Here is a 24,634-nt window from a genome sequence, read left to right on the forward strand (position 1 = left end):
TTACATGTCTTGTAACGTTATTAATTTTAATTAAAAAATCATGTGTATTTCAAATATAGACAGAATATAAAAGTATAGCCATGTGAAATACAGACTAAATCAAACCATAAATGCAAACACTGCTCATTCTAAACTTCAGCGATCCAGTTATAGATGGGCTGATTAATCTATTTCACAGAGGAAAAAAAAATCAGACTTATGTCTCTAAGTCCTTTACCATTTCGTAAGTAACCATAGAAGCTTGAGAAAGTCAAAATCTCATTCCCAGGACTTTTTGCCTTGTTGTGCACAGATTCCATTTTGAAAGACCTGTGGGGGGAAAAATGAGGATATCTTTAAAGATATATGAAAAGTATTTTTATAAATAAATTGAAGATTTGAGTGCACGACCACTTCAAAAAGAAAATTCCGGAATTGAACCCAGGTTATTTTTAGCAATGTTGTCCACATTAATCTCTTTGGTAAATTTCCCTACTTTGTTCCTACCTAAAACCTTAATCCCAGTTTTGAATCTTAGTTTACCAGAATTATCTTGTGACTCACTTTTGTAGGAGGAGCCCCGCTACGTTAGGTCACGTAATTTGTGGTTAATGCAATATATTTTGAATCCTAATATGTTGACATCTGCCAGAGTTCTCCCCAGGTACTGTAAGGACCTGAGGAAGGCACGCTTTACCCCAGGCCAGTGATTCAACCATTGCAACTTTCAGGTACTGTTCAGGAATATTCGCATAGGCAGATGGCTCTTTCCTTAAAATGCAGTTACGTCATGCACCCAGCTGTTAAGCCCACAAGGATTTCTCAACCTTCACAACCACAGTGAAATGTTAGTGAAATGGCCAAATCTGTTGGAAGGATTTGGCGTGACAGATCCAATACACATTATTTTGATTTCCTAAAAAAAATGACACGCAGTTTGACAGATCAAAGTTGAAGAGACTGATTTCGGAAAGTAGTCTCTAATCCTGACAACTCCTTCACTAATTTGTTTTAATGAAGAATTTTGTAAAGAATTAACTAATGTATGGCAGCAATTTTAAGGCCATGTAGTGGAAGGTGGGCTGGGAGCCCATAATCCCCCCTCAGGGCACCAGACACCCCCTCTATATGCTATACTCTGTATGACGAGACAACTCAGAATGAAAACCTCCGTTAAATAACAATGAAGTCCCTCCCTTCATGATATTACTATCATGCTCTGTGGGATCATGATTAGACAGATATAATCTGTTAGCAGCCCAGGTTCTTAGGAATTTGAAGAAATCTTGGTGGTCACCTATCCCACCCACCTCATTTTCTAAATGAGGAAAGCAAGGCCCAGAGGGTCTAAGTGACTTGTCCCAAGCTATGTGTGGCTACTAACAACAAAACCAGGCTTTATTCCCAGGTTTTCAGGCTCCAGGCTGACTGCATTTTCTGCTTTATCATACTTTCAGCGCATTATAGTTTTCTTAGTCATAGAAAGAAAAGTAAAAGAAGCCTATATGAAACTTAAATGTGTGTGTGTGTGTGTGTGTGTGTGTGTGTGTACACACAGAAGAAAAGAAAACAGAGGAAAATTAACTATACAAACCACAGAAATTTACCAGTCTATTTCCTCCGGATTAGGGCCACAGAACAGAAAATGGGAAACCTTGCAGTACAGAAGCATAATAATGGAAGAAAGCATAATATCAAATCCTAAATAATCCACATAGTCTTGCTACCAAACTGTAGGTCCACTGAGGGCAGGAACTGTGCTGACCATACAGTGCCTGGAATTGAGCTCCTATCACAGAACAGAAATGTCAGGGACCGTTTACCATCATGTAGTGGGCAGTTAAACCATGTCTCTTCTGTAAAAGCATTCGGATGGTTTCACCTCAGACTAACTATTCTCTTTATTCTGAACACCAAAATACTTACCTATAGTACAAAGATTTTTCCTCATTCCTTTAGCCTACTTCAGTAGGCTTTTCTATTTATTTCATGTGCATTATTTTTATCATTTCAATTAGTTCCTACCCAAATGAGAAATTTATTTATATAGTGCTAAGGACATATGCAGTAAGCACGTGAATTCAATCTTCTAACATCAGACTGAAAAACTATACTGAATTTTAGCAGTGGAAGTAGGTAAACGCACAGAGTTAAGGTTAGTAATGAATCAGGCTCTGGAATTGGACTGGTGCTCAGCTTTGAATCAGACTCTAAGGAGCTGAATTAATCTTGGAGTTGGTATCTTTTTGCCATAAGACTCAATATCCTCATTTTTACAAAGCAAAATAATAGTACCTATATGCCAGCTTCGCATATTGAATGAAACCATGTAAGCAAAGTACTTACATGGTGACTAACAGACATTAAACATTCAAAAAACAACAGCTATTTTTACTAAACTGTATTTTTTTGTAAATGAATTACTGATTGCCTCTAGTTTAATATGCCGACGTATCAATTAAATGGTGTGATTTGAGGTATGAATTGTGAAACTTTTTCTGTTGACATATGAAATACATTATCACTGGCATTTACTTAAATGTTCTTTGTTCATATTTAATTCACAGCAAGTAAGATGGATTTTAAGGTGTGTATGAATCAATCTATCTATCATCTATCTCTCTGTCTACCTATCTACTAAATCATTCAGCACCCAGCACTATGATTTTCCTGGCACATATTATGATAGCAATGGATATTTGTTGAATGAATAAATTTTAAAATATATAGATTGATTGCCCAAATTATCCTGAGATCCCAAAGAATTAAGAGGAAGGTTTTCTTAAATGTATTTTGAGCTAAAGGAGCTGTTGCACGTTAACTCTTCATCTGAAAAGAAGGAAGGAAGGAGAGGAGAGAGGGTAGAAAGCCAAATATAGCACATAATAATTTTTTTAATGTCCTAAATAACAACAATCAAAATCTTTATGCATCTCTTACCTGTCAGTTCCGCATGCCAACTCTAAAGGCATGTTAACTAACTTATTAACTACAAATAGTCTGCTCAATAAATAAACTAGAGTGTTTGACTCTTGCAAGGAATCACAATTATTCTCCAGTCCTCTTGGCATCCCAACCTGATTTGGAAGAGTGGACGTGTATTTATTTGACAAGTCCAAAACTTTTTTGGAAAATAAATTAACTTTTGAATAGTCTGTTTTCATTTCATCATTGCACACATCCCAGCCTGGCAGCATCAATGAGAAGCGATCTTCATTTGAGGCAAGTCCTAAAGAAACGGAACCCTGAAGCTTTAAAATATTGAGATGCTTAATGCAGAGATTATCTAATTCTTTATCCACTCCCCATGGCAAAAAGCAAGATAGGAACAATTTAGCTGCGTCTATTGTGATGTTGGCATCTACTTTTCTTGATGGCTTAGGGTGCATCTTTTTGGAGTTCTTTGTTTTCTTCTGCCTTTTAATGCCATCACTTTCCTCTAAGAACTTGACAGTATTATCTCCTTGGGCTGGGTTTTCACCAACAGGCTTGGCTTGCGCCTCCGCTGAGAGAGAACCACAGGCAGTTTTATTTCTTTTCAGTGTCAGTGTTTTCTTCTCCACTGTGCTTTTGGCTCTTCTCAGGATCTCACTACCATAGAATGAATTGGAAGGGTCAACATCACAGATTGGAGTTGGCAGCAAAAGTTCAACAAGATTTTCCAGATCAAATAGAAGGATATGAAAGCCAATATTACTCCATTTTGTCTTCACAGGCAAGACCTTAAAAGGTCCTGAGAAAGACTTGGCATCAGCAACCTAAAGGAGATTAAGAAAAAAAAAATTATGTGTAAGGGTTCTTATTAAGTGATTTTATTAAAATTTCCATATTAAAATGGCATAAAATGAAAGCATTAAGGCAAGTCATTTTAATTTTGTCTGTTATAAAAATTTCCCTCTAAATTAAATACTCTATATTCTTTTTTTTTTTTTCAAGTATCAAATATCAAATGTAATATGCTAAAGAATGGTAGAGACAGTGTGTACAATAGGCTAAGGTAAATACTCTATATTCTAATATTCCTTAAAAACTTTTTTCTTCCTAAAACTTTTATTTTTCCTTTAAAAAATATGAATTAGGCTTCTGAAGTAAGATAGCATCAGATTAATGCATTTTCATATATGATTTCATATCTTCCTATCAACATAGCCGTGAAGACATACAACAGGGAAAAAGTGGGTTTGAAAATTAAGGACAAGAACATGGGGCGCCTCGGTGGTTCAGTTGGTTAAGCATCTGCCTTTGGCTCAGGTCATGATCCCAGGGTCCTTGGATGGAGTCCTGCATCGGGCTCTCTGCTCAGCGGGGAGCCTGCTTCTCCCTTTGCCTGCTGCTCCCCCTGCTTGAGCACTTGTGTTCTCTCTCTCTCACAAATAAATAAAGAAAATCTTTAAAAAAAATCAAGAGGAACAGAACATCTGCAAGAATTTAGAAAGTCTTGACAAAAATGTTCTCTTCAAATTTGTTTAAAATTTTAAATATTTGGAAGTAACCTAGATGTTAACCAGTATCAAAAAGCTTTTTTTTTTTTGAAGTCTTGCATTATTCATTTGTTCTCTCTCTGCCTAAAATGATTTTGCCCAAAACATTGGCATGGTGGGCTCCCATACTTCAGTTATGTTTCTGCTCATTTATGAGGCCTTCCTTGAGTACCCTCTCCCCTCATTCCAACCCATTACTCTCTATCCTCTTCCTTGCTTTTTTCTTCCTAGTACTTACAATTACCTTATATTACATGAGAAATTTGTTTACTGTATATTTTCCCCCTTAGCATCCAAACTCCACCTTTGCAGGAGTTCTGTGCGTTGTTTTGCCTCCCATGCCTATAAAATGATACTGATATATGGCATTACTAAGGCACTCACTAAATATTTGTCGAATGAATGATTAACATATGTATACAATAGAACACCATTAAACTATTTTAAAATCATGGTGTAAAACAATATTTATTGGGAAAAAATGCTCTATTAGGCAGAAAAAATAATCCCCGTTTCATAAAACTACATGTATGAATATATAGATATATTTACATATTGATATATTCACATATGGAAGTATATTTACACACATATATTTAATATAAATATACATATATATAGTTAATATATAGTCAACATAAATACATATATGTATACCTATAATATATGTATGTATAATACATATATGTACATATGTGTGTGTATATATGCGTGTGTGTGCATATATATATATATATATGCACACACACACACACACACATATATATATAGTGTCACGAAAGGCATGCACCAAAATGTTAACAACAATTAATTGGGAAGAGAGGATTAAAATGATCTTTATTTATAACTTAGGGTTTTTTGTTGTTTCATTTTTTTTAGTTTTTTGGAGTTTTTTCCAGTGATATATTTAATTTACGATCATAAAAGAAGTTAGTTTAAAAAACCAACCATTAAAAAATTTAAAGGTAAAAAAACAAAATGGGGCAAACTTAAACGTATTTCCTCTAATACGATAGTACAAAGGTTAATATAATTATTAATAAATGATTTTTGCAATCAAAAATAAAGAGTACTAAAAAGTCTGAAAAATAAGCAAATAGCATCAGTAGCAATTAAAAAAGAGTAACATCCAAATTAAAATATGAGGGAAAATGCTTACCACCAGTAGTAACAAACAAGTAAAACTGAGATAATAATACCATTCATTACCTATTAATTTGGCAAAGAAGGCTTCTTACATTATTCATTATTATGTAATGTTTAGTACATGCGACATAACATATAAGACATAATTCGGTGTTTTTCAGATTATCAATGTTGTATACAAAGAAACAGGGACATAACTATATAGCACCATTGTTCATTATTGCCCCAGACTAGAACCTAAATGTCAGTGGAATGGACAGATACTGTGATGTATCCATACAATGGAAAAATATACAACAGTGAAAATGAGAGAACTTACAGACATTATATGTATAAAGTGTGTGAGTCTACCCACATAATGTTGACCAAAGAAGCCAGACATAAAATAATTAACTGTATGACTTCATTCATGTTAAGTTAAAAAAAAAAAAAAAACGGGCAAAAAACCCCAATAGGATTGAGGATGCATGCACAGATATTAAATCTCTAAGAATGGTAGTTACCTTTCGAGGACAGGAGGACATAGCTCCTACAATGCTGAATATTTTACTACTTAATCTTTGTAGTGATTATGCAGGTAAGCGCTCTGAGATAATTCATTGTGCTATCCATTTTTGTCCTGTGCTTAGTTTTTTTCTATATTTTATACATTTCATAGTAAATAAATAATGTTAATAAAATGTCAAAGGAATATTAACAAAGTGTCCCCATTCTGGCTAAAGAAATAGAACTTTCCCTGATTCTGTACCTCTGCCTGCTATCAGAGGTGACCAATACCTTGAATTTCATGTTTACGATTTCTTTGGTTTCACTTAATGTCTTAACCTTAAATATGTATTTCCAACTGACCTATTTACTTTTTTGTTTTATATTTTCCTATATATATTAATACACTGTTTATAATGTTCCAATTTGCTTTATGATGAAATTTATATTTGTGGGATTCATATTTGTTGATGATTACATTACAGCTGTAGTTCTTCCATTTACACTGCTGTAAAGTATTAATCTATATGATAATGCAATTTATCTACTGTTTTTAAGTGTCCATTTAAATTATTTTCAAGACTTACTATTGCAAAAGAAAAGCTAGAGTGACAATAATTCATAAGATAGGCACTTCTTTAAATATGAGATTATCCAAATTCTTCTCCCAAGTGATGTGTACCAATCTGTAAATCTCATGGCATTGTATGACAAGTTTCCATTTACCACATGCTCATTAACACAGGATTTTATTTTTGTCAATATACGAGATATAAGTTGTTATCCCTTATAGTTTTAATTTTCATATAATTATTACCATTAATTGAGTATCAAGGCAATATTTCATTGGCCTTTCATGTTTGTTGTATAAAGTGCCTACCTATGGCTTTTATAAACTTTCTAGTTATCCTTTTCTTATTGATGTTAGGGTTATACATTTATTCTGGAAGTTATCTATTGCTGGTTATGTGATCCAAATACCTTCTATATGTGGCTTGTCTTTCCACTATTTTTTAAAAGTGTTTTCTGACAGGGGCTCACTCAGCTGGGTGGGCGCTGGACTCTTGATTTTGTCTCAGGTCATGATCTCAGGGTCATGGGATCAAGCCCCATGTTAGACTCCTCCCTTAGAGCTGAGTCTGCTTGTCCCTCTCCTTGTCCCTTTGCCCCTCCCTCCACTCTCTCATGAATGCTCTGTCTCTTTCAAATAAATAAAATCTTTTTAAAAAGTGTTTTCTGATAAACACTGAGTTCCTATTTTACTACTGTTAAACTTAGGAAACGTTTACTTTAAAGATTATACTTTTTGGGTCGTCTTTACAAAGAAGAATAAAAACTTTCCCTATTCAAAGGAAATAAAAATGTTCACCTACACTTTTTCCAAAATGTAAAGTTTCAAACAACTTTTTTTAAAAAAGATTTTTATTTATTTATTTGAAAGAGAGAGTGTGAGAGAGAGAGAGAGAGAGATTATGGGCAGGGGGAAGAAGCAGACTCCTCACTGAGCAGAGAGCCAGATGCGGGGCTCCCCAGGAAAATGACCTGAGCTGAAGGCAGATACTCAACTGACTGAGCCACCCAGGCGCCCCAGGTTCACACACTTTTTAACTCTTTAATACTTTTCTTTTTCATTTATGTGTTTGGTTTGCAATAGGAAATTATTTTCATTTTTTTAATCTTGATATCAATTGTTCCAATATCATTTATGAATTTGTTCTTTTCTCACTGGTGCTGCCTGAGACATTCATTGATTTATCTAGGACCCAGGATATTTCATAGTATAATAGCTTTACAAAAAGACTTCAGATCTGGTGGGAAGGTTCTCCTATCCAGTTGTTCCTATGGTCTTTTACTCACGCCCTGAGCCAAAGGCAGACGCCCAACCGCTGTGCCACCCAGGCGCCCCAAAAGGTTTTATTTTTAAGTAATCTCTATACCCAACATGGGGCTTAAACTCACAACCCTGAGATTAAGAGTCATGTACTCTACTGACTGAGCCAGACAAGTGACTCTTGATTATATCTGTTTTTTAAAATTTCTACAAAACCTGCATTTTTACTATACTAAACAAAGTTCTTTCTAAAAATAGTAAGAATTGCCAAGGAAAATGTCAATAATAGATATGGCTATCTAGATGTTTTAAACATTATACTTCCCTCTCCAAAAAATGCATTAATCAGATTAAATTTAAAAGCGTAAGAAGATTTGCTAGAAAATCAAAGCTAATGTTTTAGATATATTAGCAACTCACAGAAATTAATTAGCAAAATACTCATATCTCAAGAAATAAAATGAGCAAGAGACAAAAATACCACAGAGGTGGATAGTCTTTAAACCATTTGTCTCAATAAAAATGAAACAAGCATAAAATTTTACATACCACACTGGTTTTGAACCCTTACATTTGCTAAAATTTTCTCAAACTTAGTAGCAAACAAAAAGTAGAGGATCCCATGCTGTTGAGTGTTCTTTTTACCAGGACTCTGATGACACCTAGATGGCCTTATCTTTTTTCAAAAACATTATGGTGACATGTATCAAGACTCTTAACAATATACACTATCATTTTCTCGGGGCACCTGGGTGGCTCACTGGTTAAGCATCTGACTCTTGATTTCTGCTCAGGTCATGATCTCAGGGTTTTGAGATCGAGTCCCAAGTCAGGCTCTACGCTGGGTGTGGAACTTGCTTAGGATTCTCTCTCCCTCTCCCTTTGCCCCCGTTCTCTGAGCTCTCTCTCTCTCTCTCAAATAAATAAATAAATAAATAAATAAATAAATCTATCTTTAAAAAACAATATGCACTAACATTGTCTCTAATTGACATGCTACTTCATGTTCTTGGAGGTTACCATTCCCAGATCTATGCTTTGGGTTTATCCCTGTTTTCATTCATTCAGCAGACATTCAAGAGGTCCTTGCTGCAGGCCTACTAAGTAGAACATGGTATGAGTCACTGACCACAGATTACAGAACAAGACTCAGCATCTGCACAGATGCAGCTCCCACCCTTTACACTCAGAGCGGGAAGAGACAGGTGCCCAGCAAGAACGGCACAGCTTAGACAAAGGCAGAGTAAGGGCCAATGTAGGAAGCAATGAAGGTCTGAAGCAAGGCCTTGATGACTCAAGAAGTCTGAGCAGAAGTGACAACACACTGCAATCTGAAAGATTAAGGAGAAATGAACTAAAGAAAAGTGCAAGACCAAGTACTCCAGGCAAAGAAAAAAACACGAGAAGACCCCTGGAGTGACGGCTGGAGTTGGGGTGAGGGTGTATGTAGAGAGCATGTACTGGAACAAATTTTAGTACGGCTGGAGAGCAGAATATGGAAATGCAGATGAGCCAGACAGGACAGGAACCAGACTGCATTAAAGCCTTGCAAACTCTGTTGAGTTTCAAATTTATTCTGTTATGACGCTTGAAGGGGTATTTAAGAGAGGAAGTCACCTATTCACAAACTCTAATGATGACTTCTGAATTACAGGCTAATCAAGCAGGCTGAAGACAGAGTTCCATACTCCTATGCACTTCCACTTCCCAAAGCTATAATCTCTGGCCACAGTGTCTAGACTTCTCAATTACTGGGCCAATCACAATCACAGCAATGATTCTAGCAATATCACACACTCCCTGGTCTGGTCTCATCCTCTTATTTTGTGACCCACACAGCCAAAACAGACCCACTGCGCTGCTGTAAACAAAAATCCTAAATTTCTGTCCCTAAATATAATCACCTTAAGCCTCAGGAGCAACTGGACACTTTAGAATATTTTCGAAATCATAAATATTATTCCAAGTATTTTTTTAAGATTTATTTATTTATTTGAGGGAGAGAGAGAGCACGCACGAGTGTGTGGGAGGGGGTGTTGTGTGTGGGTGGGAAGGGCAGATGAAGAGGGAAAGGAGCCCAAGGCAGGGCTTGATCTCAAGACCCTGAGATCACGACCTGAGCTGAAACCAAGCATCAGACGCTTAACCAACTGCACCACTCAGGTGCCCCCTAAGTTTTTTTTAACATACAATAAAGTAGGTTTTCATTTGGAATCAAGTCGATACAGATTACAAGTATAAACCATTGTTATATCTTAATGTCCTAAAATGACTGAATATTTTAATTCTAGACTGTTATCATTGTTTAACAATTTTTAAATCTTTTAAGAAATAGAATATTTTTAAAGTCATGTCACCAAAGGACTTTAAAAACAGTTTCACCATCATTTTGAACATCAGTAATATAGAATGACAACAAATGCCAATAATAGTCATTACTGAGTTTCCATATTATAGATTGGACATGCACAATATTTAGTAATATTTAGCAAAGGCTATAATAAATGTTAACCTTATTTATATTTATATGGTACAATATACAATATATTCTGCCAACAAGAATTCTATTAAAAATAGTCTGCTAAAATTTTTTTTTAAAAAGTAGAAGTATTATACTAAATCATGACTGAATAATGTGCAAAAAATATAAATATATTACTTTTAGAATGAAGTATATGCAAACCATCATTTTTACAGAAGTGTTTTTGAAACATTCATCAATCTGATTACGATTAAAAAGTTTAGACCAAGTAATTAAAAACAAAATTGTATTGCATTGAATCTATATCACTGCAAAAGTGTGACAGCTAAATATAAATTTCAAGTTATTAGCTCATGTGTTGTTGATAAAATGCTCTCTGATTGCCCGACAGATAGGTCCCCAAAATGCACTGTCCAGGCTTTGTACACATAGAGAAGGTTCTGGTATTTTCCCCAATATGCCATCACCTTTAGTCCCACTCTCTGAAGTTCCAGGTTGAAGCAAGCGAGGGGTGTTGTTTACAATCTGGACAGCAAGAGGGTAGCACTAAGGGACAATAGTCCATTCCAACCTCTGAACTTTGCAAGCCTGGGGAGTAAAATGGTACTGATATATCTACATGTGAATGCTCTCAACAGCAGGTGGGGAGTAGGAAGAGGCACACAGAAATGAGCTCTTTGTCTGAGTACACAGACTTTGGGAAAAGCTACTGAGTCAGAAAGTCTACAAGTGAATCCCAGATGGCCAGCGGGACGGGAATTACTCTTCCACACCCCGCAAGAACCCGGAGTAAATGACAAGTAAAACTGAAGTCAACAACACAGAATTCAAACTCTTCAACAACCCAATATACACATAAAAAGCAGCACCAAAAAAGACCCAAAAGTTTAGAAGAAAAAATGTGATAGATGTGAAGGTAAAAGTCTAACATCTTTATTTTAAAAAGTTTATTCATTTCCTTATTTTTCCTTTCTCCTGCTGTGTTCAGCTTGTGCCTCTTCTTTTTTCTATCTGATTCAGAAAGACAAAATGGTTCAACAAGACTGGTTTTACCCCCTGCCTTTGAAGGTGGAAATGCACTGTCTGACAACATGTTCTGATAAAACTTCTCTCTGAAAACATATTGGATCCCCCACTGAGTTTGCTGTGAAAGGATCTGACCTGCCCAACCTACCACAACCACAAAATAAGTTTGACAAAACTGACGCTAAAACTACCTTCATCTTCTCACTTTTGTGACTGCGACTGTGCACAATAATACCCAATACAAATATTTAAATACTTGTGAAAAGACATAGAGATGCTAGCTGCAGAAAACAGTCTAGGTATTCGGTTATGTGAGAGCAGGAATAATTTAGAAATTAGCTGATCTTAAACCAAAGGAAAATGAGGAACAGAGAAGCAAAGTGGCTTGTTCGGTTACTCATTTGGTAAATAGTCAAGTCAGGGTTCCCAAGTCCATTTTTTTTTTCTGACTATTCTTCAGATGACATTATATGACTTAAATTTCTCCAAGAATAGAATAATGTTTCTTATTTCTTATTTCTAAGATGCTCATTAGCTAAGCATTCATTGCAGGAAACACCATATTCACAGATGTATAAAAAATAAAAAGCCATCATTATAGGAAAACATTCATTAATGAACTGATCACTTATAAAACTGGTACCCAAACATGCTTCCCTTTCTAACCAAAGTCCCACCCCACCCATCCGTCAGGCGCAGACTGATTATTAAATGACGCGTTCCAATCACAAAGTAGATCACGAATGCTGTTAAAAATGAACATGAAGGATTACACTAAATCCAGACAGGATGCCAGACCTGAGTCGCACCCAATGCCACTGACAACTAAGGATCCAGCCGAGGAGACCAGTTAACAACTGAAGAAGAGAAAATTAATTCAGATGCTTCAAATGACCAATGTTTTAATGCAAAGGGTATAAGAGAGGTCTGTGGAAAACTTACCTTCTCAATACCTTTCCAAAATAACTCTGCATTGTGAAACTCAAAAATGAAGTAAAAAGCGACAGATTGTATACCACACAATTAAATTAGAAAAAAAAATACACAAGACAAAATACACGATTTGTTCTACAGTCATTTAAAGAATTCGTGTGCAAATGCAATCATAATCTAAACTTAAATATAAAATAAAATAAATTACATTATTTTAATAATTTCATTTCATTTTTTTCAGTTAAAAATAAAACTCATTTTTAGGGGCACCTGGGTGGCACAGCGGTTAAGCGTGTGCCTTTGGCTCAGGGCATGATCCCAGCGTTATGGGATTGAGCCCCACATCAGGCTCTTCTGCTATGAGCCTGCTTCTTCCTCTCCCACTCCCCCTGCTTGTGTTCCCTCTCTCACTGGCTGTCTCTATCTCTGTCGAATAAATAAATAAAATCTTAAAAATAAATAAATAAATAAATAAAACTCATTTTTAATATTTTTAATAGCTAACTCATCAGATTAACCCATGTTCTCCAATTCTTCTGACTCCTGGTAGATCACTTTCTGCTTTCTGCATGCTAATCACAGGAACTAAGATACTGACTTTCCAGTAATTTTACCTCCTCTTGTTTTCAACCTTCTTTTCCCAGGTGCACTTATAACTTTAACTGCATATTTTAATAAGTTATGTAAACACTGAGACACTCTGCACATAAAATACAATCCCTAAGAAAACTAAGGGTGGTAATCTGAAAGACCCTATGATGAGGGGTCTCTCCAAAACCCATGAGCTAATTAGATCAAGCCACTGTAACAGATTAGAAAATAATCAAATAAAAAATACAAAGATTCTGTACTCTTGTTACTCTGAAAATTTTTAAATTATTTCTTTCATCAAATAAACAAAAATTGGAAATCACAGTTGATGTAGTCCAGGTATAATTTATGCAAGAAAAAAATATTAGGAATTCTCCAAAATGTATCTAGCCTCAAGGAAAAGTATCCACATCAAAAGATATATGACAATAAAAGTTTTTCAAGTAGTTTTACAGAAAAGGTAACATAATTTCTTGAAGTAGAAAATTTTCTGAGAAACAAGTCTACAGTGTAGATGAATTTATAATCTAATACTGAAGAAGTTATCTTCAAAACTGAAGCCACAAAGAACAGAAGATACAGTACCCAGATATGAAAAGAAATTACAGTAGCTGCCTACATCTTTGCTACTAAAAATTTCAGATAGTTGCTTTTGTTTTATGAAAAATGTAGAGGTTTTAAAAATAAACATTGACTTTGATTTGAAGATGGAAAAGTTTAGAATTTGAAGCAAACTATTTCTTCCAAATGTCTACCAATAATAGTTTAAATATATATACTTTTAAAGAAACACAAAAAACATTTAGCCAAGCTCAAAAACAAAATAAGTATCTCTGAGGACCAAACATGGACCAGAAACACAAAATGCTAAACGGAGCTGAAGTCACAGGTCCGCTTAGCATCAGGTCTACAAGCAGGTGGTTGGGCTTTAGAATTTGACTTCTGAGGATACTGTCAAGACTGGGGGGTGGGGTGGGGGTGGATGACCTAGAAAAACTGTGATATAACTCTTAACTGAATCAACCCAGAAGCTAGTTCATTGACCAGACAGGCACACATCCAGTATCAACTGAGACCAGGCCTCCTTCTGAACTGAGGACCTTGAGGAAGTAAACAGAAGCAACAATAAAACCAACAGAGAATTTCAGCTGAGCACAGAAGGAGAGAGAGAAAAATAAAACACATCAAAATTTAAAAACACAGAAGAAAAAAAAAATCTCCTCTAGAAATCAGCTTGTAAAACTATCAGAATGTAGGAAATCTAATACTCAAAAAGACCGCTAAAAAATAAAAGCTGAAACATGTATCTACTCCAGATGAAATCAATCCTCTGGAATGAACTGGAAAAAGAAATGATCGAAGAGAAATTAAGGAAATAACACAAAAATGAACAAGGAGATATGAAAGAAAAAAAGCAAAAATAAAATGAATAAACTAAGAAGAATTTATTAGAAATATTAGGAAAATGTAATAACTATACTGAGAACGCGGCAGAGGCAAAGTAGGAGACACTGTGAATAATTATATGCCAAAAGCTTGACTCAGCTAGCAGACCTAGGTGGATCCCTTCACTGGGGCCCTACCCCAAATCCAAATCCTACCTCCTTCACTGATTGGTCCTTGCCCACTGCAGCCCCATAGTCTCTCTCTCCTCCCTCCACTCTTGAGCCATCACTTTCTGACCCACACTCTTACCCTTAGGTAGCAGTCACAGAAAGTGTGCATGTGTGGAAGCTTAATTTTCCCCTCAAAGTGAAGTTCCTTAAACCCAGGAACTGTATTTTCTGGTGTGAGGTATTTGCGAGCAGGACTCATGTCAGATGATTCTTCTCCTTCTCCTTTCTCTCTTCCTCCTCCTCCTCCTTTTTTTAATTCCCAAATCAGTATTTTGCAAATAGCTGTATTCAAAAATATTCACATAATGAAAAAAAGTGTCTATCTCGTACATGATCACAGGAATGACACATGAAATGGTACTAAGACAAGAAGTGAACAACAGTAAACTTCAACCTTACTGTGGGTACTTCAACAAAGAGCCAGAAAAAGGTCCCAACTATGTGTGTGCAGTCTCTTACTGTAACAGGAGACACAGTCTTCTTCAGGGGTGAGAACAAAAGCCCAGTGCCACCTTGGTGAGCGCTATCTAAAGACAGGCCCATCGCTGCCATATATTCCTGGTGCCTTAGCAAAGCCAGAGATGCTCAGCTTTGCTTTCAACCTAACAGGGCTTTCTTTCCTTTCCTTCCAATCATACAACAGAGGGTTACCCTGGAACAGAAAAATCACACCAGAAGAAACAATGATGGATTTCTATTCCATGGCAACACAGAAAAGCCTTATTTGGATGTGGTCCCAGAAGTAAAATAATAATAATAATAATTAATAATAATAATAACATTTAGTCACTGGTATTTTATTAAATAAAATATCCTTCTAGATTTGTAATCAGGATGGTATACTTCCTCCTAACCACATTTTTTGGCACACACATTTCACCAAATTTCGGAGTAGAATACTAAAAAGTCAGACATTTTTTCTTTCAAATATCACGAAGGTATTATTCGTGCTCTACAACTGGGTATTAAATCATGGTTACAGTAACACCAGCCTCCTCACCAAGAAAGTTACTTCATCTCCTGCCATGCCTCGCGGCAACATTCTCCTGGTGAGCTAGGCTTACAGCTGAACACCACCCTTGCCTTCTCTTCTCCTAACTGCACTCGGTGGTTGGCACTGCTCTCTGATTCTTCTACTGTGTTGGCCTTCCAGCCTTTTCTGATTTCTCTGCCTCTGTGTCTGTCCTTATGCTCAGAATGCCCCAATACCCATCTACAGAAAATCTACCCCCAAAGAAAACTCACTTCCCCAAAAGACTTCCCCTTTTCTAATCTCTTCTAGTCATCATCTTGCTTTCCTTGGGTATTTCACGACATTATTTCCTTCCCAATAATTACTTTTTGTCACCATCATGCGCGTGCACGCACGTGCACACACACGTACACACATAACTATTTTCATCCATTCCAATCTTTAAAAAGCTGACCATGCCTCAGCCTCAGTGCCTTCCAGCAGCAGGAATCTGTTCTGTTAAGAGTTCATAAAACATGAAGTCTTTTACAGAGGACTTCTTTGAGCCTTAAAGAGTCAGACAAGCTGAGTCCTATAACCATGGAGAGTATATGTACTGACTTCATGGCATCCTCCTCCTAGTGACTGTTCAGTACTGAAACATAATAGTTGAAGATGTTATTCCAGGTCTTTTTGAAAAATAACAAAGAAAATCTAGCACATAAAAAAGTACATTAAGTATTCTTTTGCTTATGGTAACTTGGGATTCAGCCCTAGGGTGTTAGTGATACACATTTCTGTAAACCCATCTCTAACCTTCGTGTGACCAGAGAAATTCACTTAAGAAACTGTCGCCTAAGTGAAAAATAAGTGCCTCACAACACTAGCCCATTTAAGCACCTAATTACAGGGTCAGTCAAGAGTCAAGCTGCCCTATAACAGATTGCCTTCATCAGTGGGTTCCTGTCTACCCAGCTAGCGTGCCTGCACTCCTGGTTCCTGGATGTCCTTGGATGTCCTTGCCCTGACTTTGGACTATGTCTCTTCAAAATTTTACTGAAGCAGAATTTGGGGTAATTTGGAAAAGGACAAATGTGTTCCTTAAATAAGCCATTTCTCTATAGATTACAAATGGAAACCACTGTTTTCTATCACTTCTCTGAGCATGTTTGTGCTTATAGTCATAGGATGCTTTCCTAGGTCTTTTAAAAATTCTTTAAAGTGAAATTTCAGATGGAAAAGATATATACCTTTAAAATGCTCATTAAATTGTTAGACTATGCTCCAGCAGTTTCTTTCAAAACACACCTTAACCAAAAGTGAATGCATGTAAGTTACTTTGTCACATCATTAAAGAGTTCAGCATTTCTTTTAATGTTTATAAATCTGATAGGAAATTTGCATTGATGTTTTTTAGTGAGTATAGTTCTGCAATTTAAGTGTTCTTGTTTGCCTTGTTTCCTAATTTACCATTTATCTTTTCCTTATCAATTTGTAAGAGCCTTTTTGATGTAAAGATATTAATCCTCAAATATATTGCAAATATTTTTCAAGTCTCATTTGGCTTTAAATTTATAGATTTTGAGAATTTCTACAATATCTTTTTTAAAAAATTTAAATAGTAAAAACTATAATTTTTGTTTCATGTATCTGAATTTTGCCACTCTTAGGACTTTCACAATGTAATTACTAAAAATAGTATTACCTATTTTCCCCTAGTAATCTATCTTCCTATATTAAAACTTCTATTTATCTGAAATTTATTTTTGTGAAAGGTAGAGAGTAGGGATATCATTTTATGTTTTATCTAAAAATACACTCAATTGTATACAGGCCACTTACTAACTTTCCTCTATGATTTTAAGTTCCATTTTTTCCAAAGATCAAATTACGATTTATATACGTGCTTATTCCTAGACTTTTTTTCCTTTCCATTTATCTTTTTGCCTATTCTTGAGTCACTTCCGAACTCTACTGCAGATGATAGATAGATAGATAGATAGATAGATAGATAGATGATAGATAGATAGATAATAGATAGATGATACACAGGCAGATAGATGATAGATAGATGAAAAATAGATATACTTAACATCTGAGAAGGGAACCCCATACCCATCATTCCTCTTTTGCTTATTTTTCTTATCTCGCTTTATACATTTTTCCAGAATCCTATAATCAAATCACCAAGGCCCCAAAAACTCACCAAGGAGATTTTGAAAGTTACTGTTATTAAATGTATAGATTTGTGACTATGGAAATCTTTAAAATACTGAGCTTTCCCTGTGGGAGTCCATGATGTTATTGAATCAAGTTATTTTTTTATGTCTTTGAGTGATTTTTAAAACATGTGTTCATATGGCTCTTAAATATTTCTTATTAAATTTAACCCTTTTATATTTTATATTGTTATTATCAATGGAATTTTTATACTTACTGTTATTTTCTATCTTGTGTGTTTTTTTGTATTAGCACATAAATTTTGTCTTCAGCATTACCATGCTTAACTTTATTTTTTGTTTCACTAGTTCTTCTGTCCTATTCATTTTTATATAGATTATCCACTATTATATTTGAATAAAGGGAATTTGTTTCATTCTTTCCATTCCTATTCTTTTTATTCTTTTTTCTTAACCTTTGGCATTTGCTAATACTGCCAGGAAAGAAAAAAACAAACAGTAATAGGGATGGCATATTATTATAATCAAATTGGTATTATTATTGCTTTTTAAAGATTTATTTATTTATTTTAGAGAGAGAGAGAGAGCACAAGCAGGAAGGGGCAAAGGGAGAGGGAGAGAGAGAGAATCTCAAGTAGACTCTCGGGCATGGAGCCCGACGCGGGGCTGGATCTCACAACCCCGAGATTATGACCCCAGCTAAAACAAAGAGTTGGACACTTGACTGACTGAACCATCCAAGAGCGCCTATCATTGCTTTTTATAAAAAAAAATGATTCATTCATTTTCTTAATGTTGGCTAAGGTGGGATAGTGTTCCTAGGTCCATTTATGTGAGTAACCACCCCTCTTTAATCCCTGTCATTAAATTTGATTTATGCAATAATGACAGGTAATTGAAAGAATATCAAGTACATTTTAACAACATCAACTAGTAAAGATCGCATATGAATTTATAATCCCAAACAGCTTTCTTCATCAAATATCTTCTGAAAGTAAAAGCTAAAATAATGTTTATTGGGAGCTCAATAAAAATCTAACCAAGTTTGTATGTACTAATACAGAAGAATGTCTGCCACATAGTTTTGACATAACAAAGCAATTTGTAGAATAGCCTCTAATATAATCAATCTCATTTCTTTGTGAAAGAACAACTTATATACATGCACACAGACCTACCCACTTTTCATTTTATGGTCCAGAAAGGAACACAACAGCAGCATCATAGTATGGAAGCTAACACAAGGACTGTAGCTTGAAGAGTGAGAGAGGATTCTGTTTTATCCATAAATGTCAGGGTCCTCCCTGGACTGTCAAGCATTCGTTCCCTAAAATTCAGCCTTGATCCATTAGTGATACATGAAAACCAATACTGCTACATTGTATTTTGGAAAGTCTTAAATTACAAGATAAACCATACCTGAAAAGTCAAATTACTGTATATATTACTGACATGATATCCAGGAAAAGAAAATGCTTTTATTTTCCCCCCTTCAAATAAATCAAGACATGCCATCTACTTTAACTGATTTAATACACATTACCACATAAAAATTTCATGGAAAGTACAACTTAATGCTATTTTACCTATGTTCTTGTCTCTGAAGGCTGTTTACCACTGGGATTTCGCTTATTCTGGGAACTCTGCTACCTCCCTTAAAATACGCATTTCCAGTAGCTGATGGAGAGTCCCACATTGGTTTACCCTCTTTCCTAACACACCAGTTATTTTCTTAACAAGACACACATTCCTGATGAATGGGCTCCTCCCTTTGCCTGCTGCCTTGTCTTTTGGCTGATTCGAAGGTAGAAAACACAAATTAGAAAGAAAAATAAAGGAGCTGTTAATAAATATAATGATAAATAAACATTTATCCAGTATTAAAAAGCTTTCACACCATTTTCACTTTAGAATTCCTTGGTCTAAAAAACAGAATTCAAAGCGAAGCTAGATATTGACTTAAAAATTCTTTGGCTTATGAATACTTATGACACGGAGCATAATGAGTGCCTGGTCTCTGTATCAGCAGCAAATTAATTAATTAATGTAATAATACCTCAATGCTTATTGAGTAGAAGACTTTAATTCAGCAAGTCCAACAATCCCTTGGAATGCAGAAACAGGATATTAGAATTTATTTATTTTTTCCCTGAAATGCCTTCCCCTGTCTGGCCTTGAAAAGATGATAAAACTTCATTCCAGCCTTCAAAACTGAAGTCCCTAGTTGTTTTGAAGCATAAAGCATTATAGTTTCTAAAATAGATAGGAGCTGGTTTAGGACATGCTTTTCACCAAACTGCCTTTTGGGTAATCAAATCTAGTGCTGAGAACCTGGTCAAAATGAAAACATCTAGTGGAGGAGAGGCTGAATCTGGTCTGGAGCTTTCTAACTCCTTATGTGTCTAGTTTTAATCCAGAATAATCCTAAAGGATGTTTGTTTAAATTAAAAGCTGAAATGTGTATATGTTTGTGTGTATAGAGAGAAAATAACACTTCAACAATTTAGTAATTTCTATGATTTAACCTAAAATGTCTAGACTTTAATTGGAAAGACATTTCCATGGAGAATTACAATAACATGCCATTGAATTTTATATACGGAAACTCAATGTATGAAAGATTACTTTATCCATTAAAAATGTTTATAGTAATGAACGTTTAAAGCACTATTTGGACCTTCAGTTATAAAAAAACATAACCAAGTTTAAGTATTGTGTTTAACTGTAAATGCTAAGTTATTATTGCTTTCTATATATATTATTTCAGGAATAAATTTTCTATCATGACTTGAGGAAAATGGGGCATCTCTGAGTCATGAAATGAAGTGATCCTTGAAGTAAAATCAAGTATTCGAGGAAGGTAAGAGTACCCATATGCTTACTGATCTTTATTCATTCAATAAGGGTGGAGTGGACACTTTAAAGCAGACACAAAAGCAAACTAAAACACAAACTGCATCTCCCAAAAACAACTGGAAAAGTGAAATAAGATTTATTTTACTGTGTTTGTGCTAGCAATTAGACATTTTTCTCCTTTAATCTATCTTTTCTCAGTGCTATATATAGTTTATCTTAAGATATTTTTATGGAAAAAAATCTAGATGTTCAAAAGAGCTCATTTATTTTTCTCCATGGGAATTTTATCTTCATTGACAGAAACCAGTAACTATTTTTAAAAGGATTTTTTTATTGATTGAGTAAATGAAAAAGATCTACACAGGGCTTTGCTCATATTGTACCAACTACATTTCAACATTTGTAACAAATGACTTAATTTTACAGAAAACCATAAGCAGGTAGGGATATACCAGTTACAAAAAAGCATATATCTTACAAAGATATGAAAAACCATTGGTGGAACGATAGGAATGAACAAGCCTCCCAACAATGCATAAATCAAACAACAAAGTGTAAATGAAAGTGCCAGCCATTCATTTTCAGATCCGTTGAGCCCTTGGTTGCTGGAGATAGTTGTTGCCAGTAAAAACTGTCTCCCTCCAAAGGGTCGGTGGAGAGCAGAGTGATTGGCAGCACAAATAGAAGACAAAGGAGAAAGCCTTCAATCTGCAGCTGATGCACAGGAAGAACATGGGGAGCTGAGTTTACAATAGAGACGACATTACCAAGCTAATGGCATGGGCAATCATGGGGCCACCACACATCCCGGGTATCAGCAGGGCATCCATTTTCAGCTAAGTGTTAGAGTACCTTTTTGCTTTCTCTCACCACTGCAGGGGTAAAACAACCTGGTGGGGGAAACACACTGACTGGTAATAAATTACTATATTGGATACTTTTTGTTTTCTTTCAGCAATGACTTCACTGTGTATTCTTGCTATCATTACCAATTAAAGTGGAGCCTGCTTTCGCGAACTGTATCTCACGGTGTATCAGTCCCGATGCTCCAATTGCTTTGGCAAGTATCACAGGGTCAAGAGGCTCCTTTGACCTTTATCATCTAAGTCTTTCTGACTACTCACTATTTGAAGCAATCTCAGCTGAACAGATGGACACTTTCTGTGACACTATAAAGCTTAGAATATAAAGATAAATGAAATTGTGTTTCAGGCTTCAAACTGGTTTATGAGTGTAAAATATCGTTAGTGTATCCTACAAAATCTCCAGTTTTAAAGTGCACCCTCTGACTCTGGCTAATGGATAGAACTGCTTGCTTCTTTTTAAATTGTAGATTTCATTTTTCATCTGAGGAAGGGCAGAATTTCGTAAAGCATGACTAAGGGTTACTTGGTTACATTTTAATTACTATAATAATAGCCTATTTGAAAAGGCAGGGTTTACTTTTCATTACTGTGCAATGGTATCATGCATGTTTTCTCTTTTAAATTAATGATGCATCAAGAAAGTTATACTGTATACAGAAAAAAACTAAGACTATAATGTTGAATGAAGTAAAAATGAAGACTTTAATTTGACTTAGAGATAATTTTTTTTCTCTTAAACTACATCATTCACTTGCTGGAAGGAGATTTTAGTATTTTTACATATCAGGATGTGAAAGGGAAATGATTAATCAACAGCTTTATATTTCATTAATATAGTATATCATGTGTTAGTATATCATCATGGTTATTTGAATATTTAGAAATTTTTACCTACCTAAAGTAGAAGATATATAAAATTTTCTTCACTTAAACTGAAGCAGGTCCTTTAAATGAAGTCACCATATAATTTATTGTTTATACCAAGCCACTTTTGAGAGTGAAATAGAACACTATTAATAATTACATTGGAAAAATAGGCATGTACTAGGAAGTCTCAGTGAGACTGGAGGTATAGTAACACTATCTCAAAGGGACAAGGCAATGAATATGCTTATTTTAAAAAATCTATTATTTCTCTCTTCAAATGTGACTATTTTCTGTAAATCACAATTATAACTCTGTAAGTCTATTTTTAAATGACTAAAAAAAGAAGTAAGTTTTTGTTTTTGTCTTTTAATTTTCAAGTTCATTTTTTTAGTTCTAATTCTTAACAGCTTCCTGATTGCAGTAAACAACAACAAAAAATAATAACCAAAGCCCCAATAATATTACCAAATCGTTCTATATTTTGTGCTTCTAAAGTCCAAGAAGCTAGTATTGTTATGGTATTTCCAAAATAACGTCTCAGCAGCCAACTAAATTTCTATCAGGCAAACAGATTTGGCTGCAGGCAAGGGAGAAACAATAGGTATAATAGATTTAGAGTTAAACCACTCATCATGTTTGAAGAGCTAACAATTTCAGGGAGAAAGGGAGGGGTAGAGGGAAAAAAAAGACAAAAAAATCACTTGGGGTCAGAAAAAAATTTTCAGGGCACTCTAGCTTGAGAATTGGCTAAGAGACTAGAGACAAAAAAAAAAAAAAAAAGGGAAGGGAGGGAAAACTGAATGGGAAGAAATCAGAGAGGGAGATAAACCATGAAAGACTTTGGACTCCGAGAAACAAACTGAGGGTTGTGGAAAGGGAGGTGGTTGGGGGAATGGGGTAACTGGGTAATGGGCATTAAGGAGGGCATGTGATGTGATAAGCACTGGGTGTTACACACAACTTATGAATCATTGACCACGACATCAAAAACTAATGATGTACTATATGTTAGCTAATTGAATTTAAATTAAAAAAATAAAACTAAAAAAAAAAAAAAGGTTAGGGACAAATGCATCTTCCCCTACAAGGAACCACAATCACAGGTGTGTCTCCACCTTCTACAAAGGGATAAAAATCAAGAATCAGCTTTGAAGTTTTAGGGTTCTCTAAGTAATTCTGAAAAGCAAATGCACAACGAAATCTCCTTTCTAGACAATAAAATACTGTAGTGACACAATCAACTTCAGGGGAAAAAAAAGGAAAGTTGAGGTATGGCTACATAGTAATTATGGAAACTATTCACATAACCAAATGCTCTAGACTGAATGTGTCATCCCAAAATTCACATGCTGAAATGCTAATGTCAATACCATGGTGTTGGGAGGTGGGGATGTAGAGAGGTAGGTAGGTTATGAGGGTGGAGCCCTCATGTATGGGATTAATGCCCTTATAAGAGCTTAGAGAACCAGTCAGTTCTGTTTCCATCATATGAAAATACAGTAAAAAGACAGCCATCTGCAACCGGGAAAAGGGCCCTCACCAAACACCTATCAGCTGGTTAACTGGATCTTGGACTTCCCAGCTTCCAGAACTGTGAAAAATAAATTTCTGTTTTCTACAAGCCACCTAGCCTAGGGTATTTTGGGAGAGCAGCCCAAGCTAAGATACTAAATCAAAACAAAAATAAAATCTAATAATAATTAAGGGTCTTTGCTGATAAACCTACTTAACGTTCTACTGAAGTCCAAAATTCCTCCAAAATATACAGCATCCCAGTACTAGAGACAGAATAGAAGAATTGCTTATATTGGTGAAAAGCTATGGCGAGGACTCCATTAGAATGCTGGATAAATCTAACCGGATTTCAGGAAAAAGGTGTGAAGGAGTGGAATTATTTCTGCACACAGAAAGACTAAAAAATAATATGACTCAGTCTGGAAACTTGAAAAGATACATTTCATTATTATAAAATCATAATAATACAGAATACAAAATGTTAACTCAGGCACCAAATTCTGAATTATTTAAGAGACTAAAGATATTTATATATAATTATAGTTTGAAAAAATTAGTATGATAAGGGGCATTTGAATGAGAACTTAACTTCAGAAAAATAATGTTTGCTATATTGTTTCTGCTTTTAATGAACAATAGTAATACCACTTACATAGTATTAAAAATATAAATAAACAAAATGAAATCAACCTTATCCGTAATTACAACATCCAAGGAGATTCTTAACTTTTTGAAGTAGAAATCTGGAAAGGAACCATACTTTTCCATTCCATGCTCATGGATTGGAAGAACAAATATTGTTAATATGTCTATACTATCCAAAGCAA

General features: G+C 35.1%; 1 protein-coding gene across 4 annotated transcripts in view; it reads right to left on the reverse strand.

Annotated features, from left to right (window-relative positions):
- Nucleotides 1-24,634, reverse strand: part of WDR72 (WD repeat domain 72) — a 214,113-nt gene that overhangs the window by 87,428 nt on the left and 102,051 nt on the right. For all 4 annotated transcript variants that reach the window (XM_057306315.1, XM_026518516.4, XM_026518515.4 and 1 more), the window contains 2 exons: nucleotides 2,920-3,737; nucleotides 218-309 (listed from right to left, as the gene is read on the reverse strand). In XM_057306315.1, the coding sequence (XP_057162298.1) occupies nucleotides 218-309; nucleotides 2,920-3,737 (910 nt within the window). The remainder of the gene's footprint in view (nucleotides 1-217; nucleotides 310-2,919; nucleotides 3,738-24,634) is intronic.

This window comes from Ursus arctos, unplaced genomic scaffold (genome assembly GCF_023065955.2).
Source record: "Ursus arctos isolate Adak ecotype North America unplaced genomic scaffold, UrsArc2.0 scaffold_36, whole genome shotgun sequence".
NCBI classification, from domain to species: Eukaryota; Metazoa; Chordata; class Mammalia; order Carnivora; family Ursidae; genus Ursus; species Ursus arctos.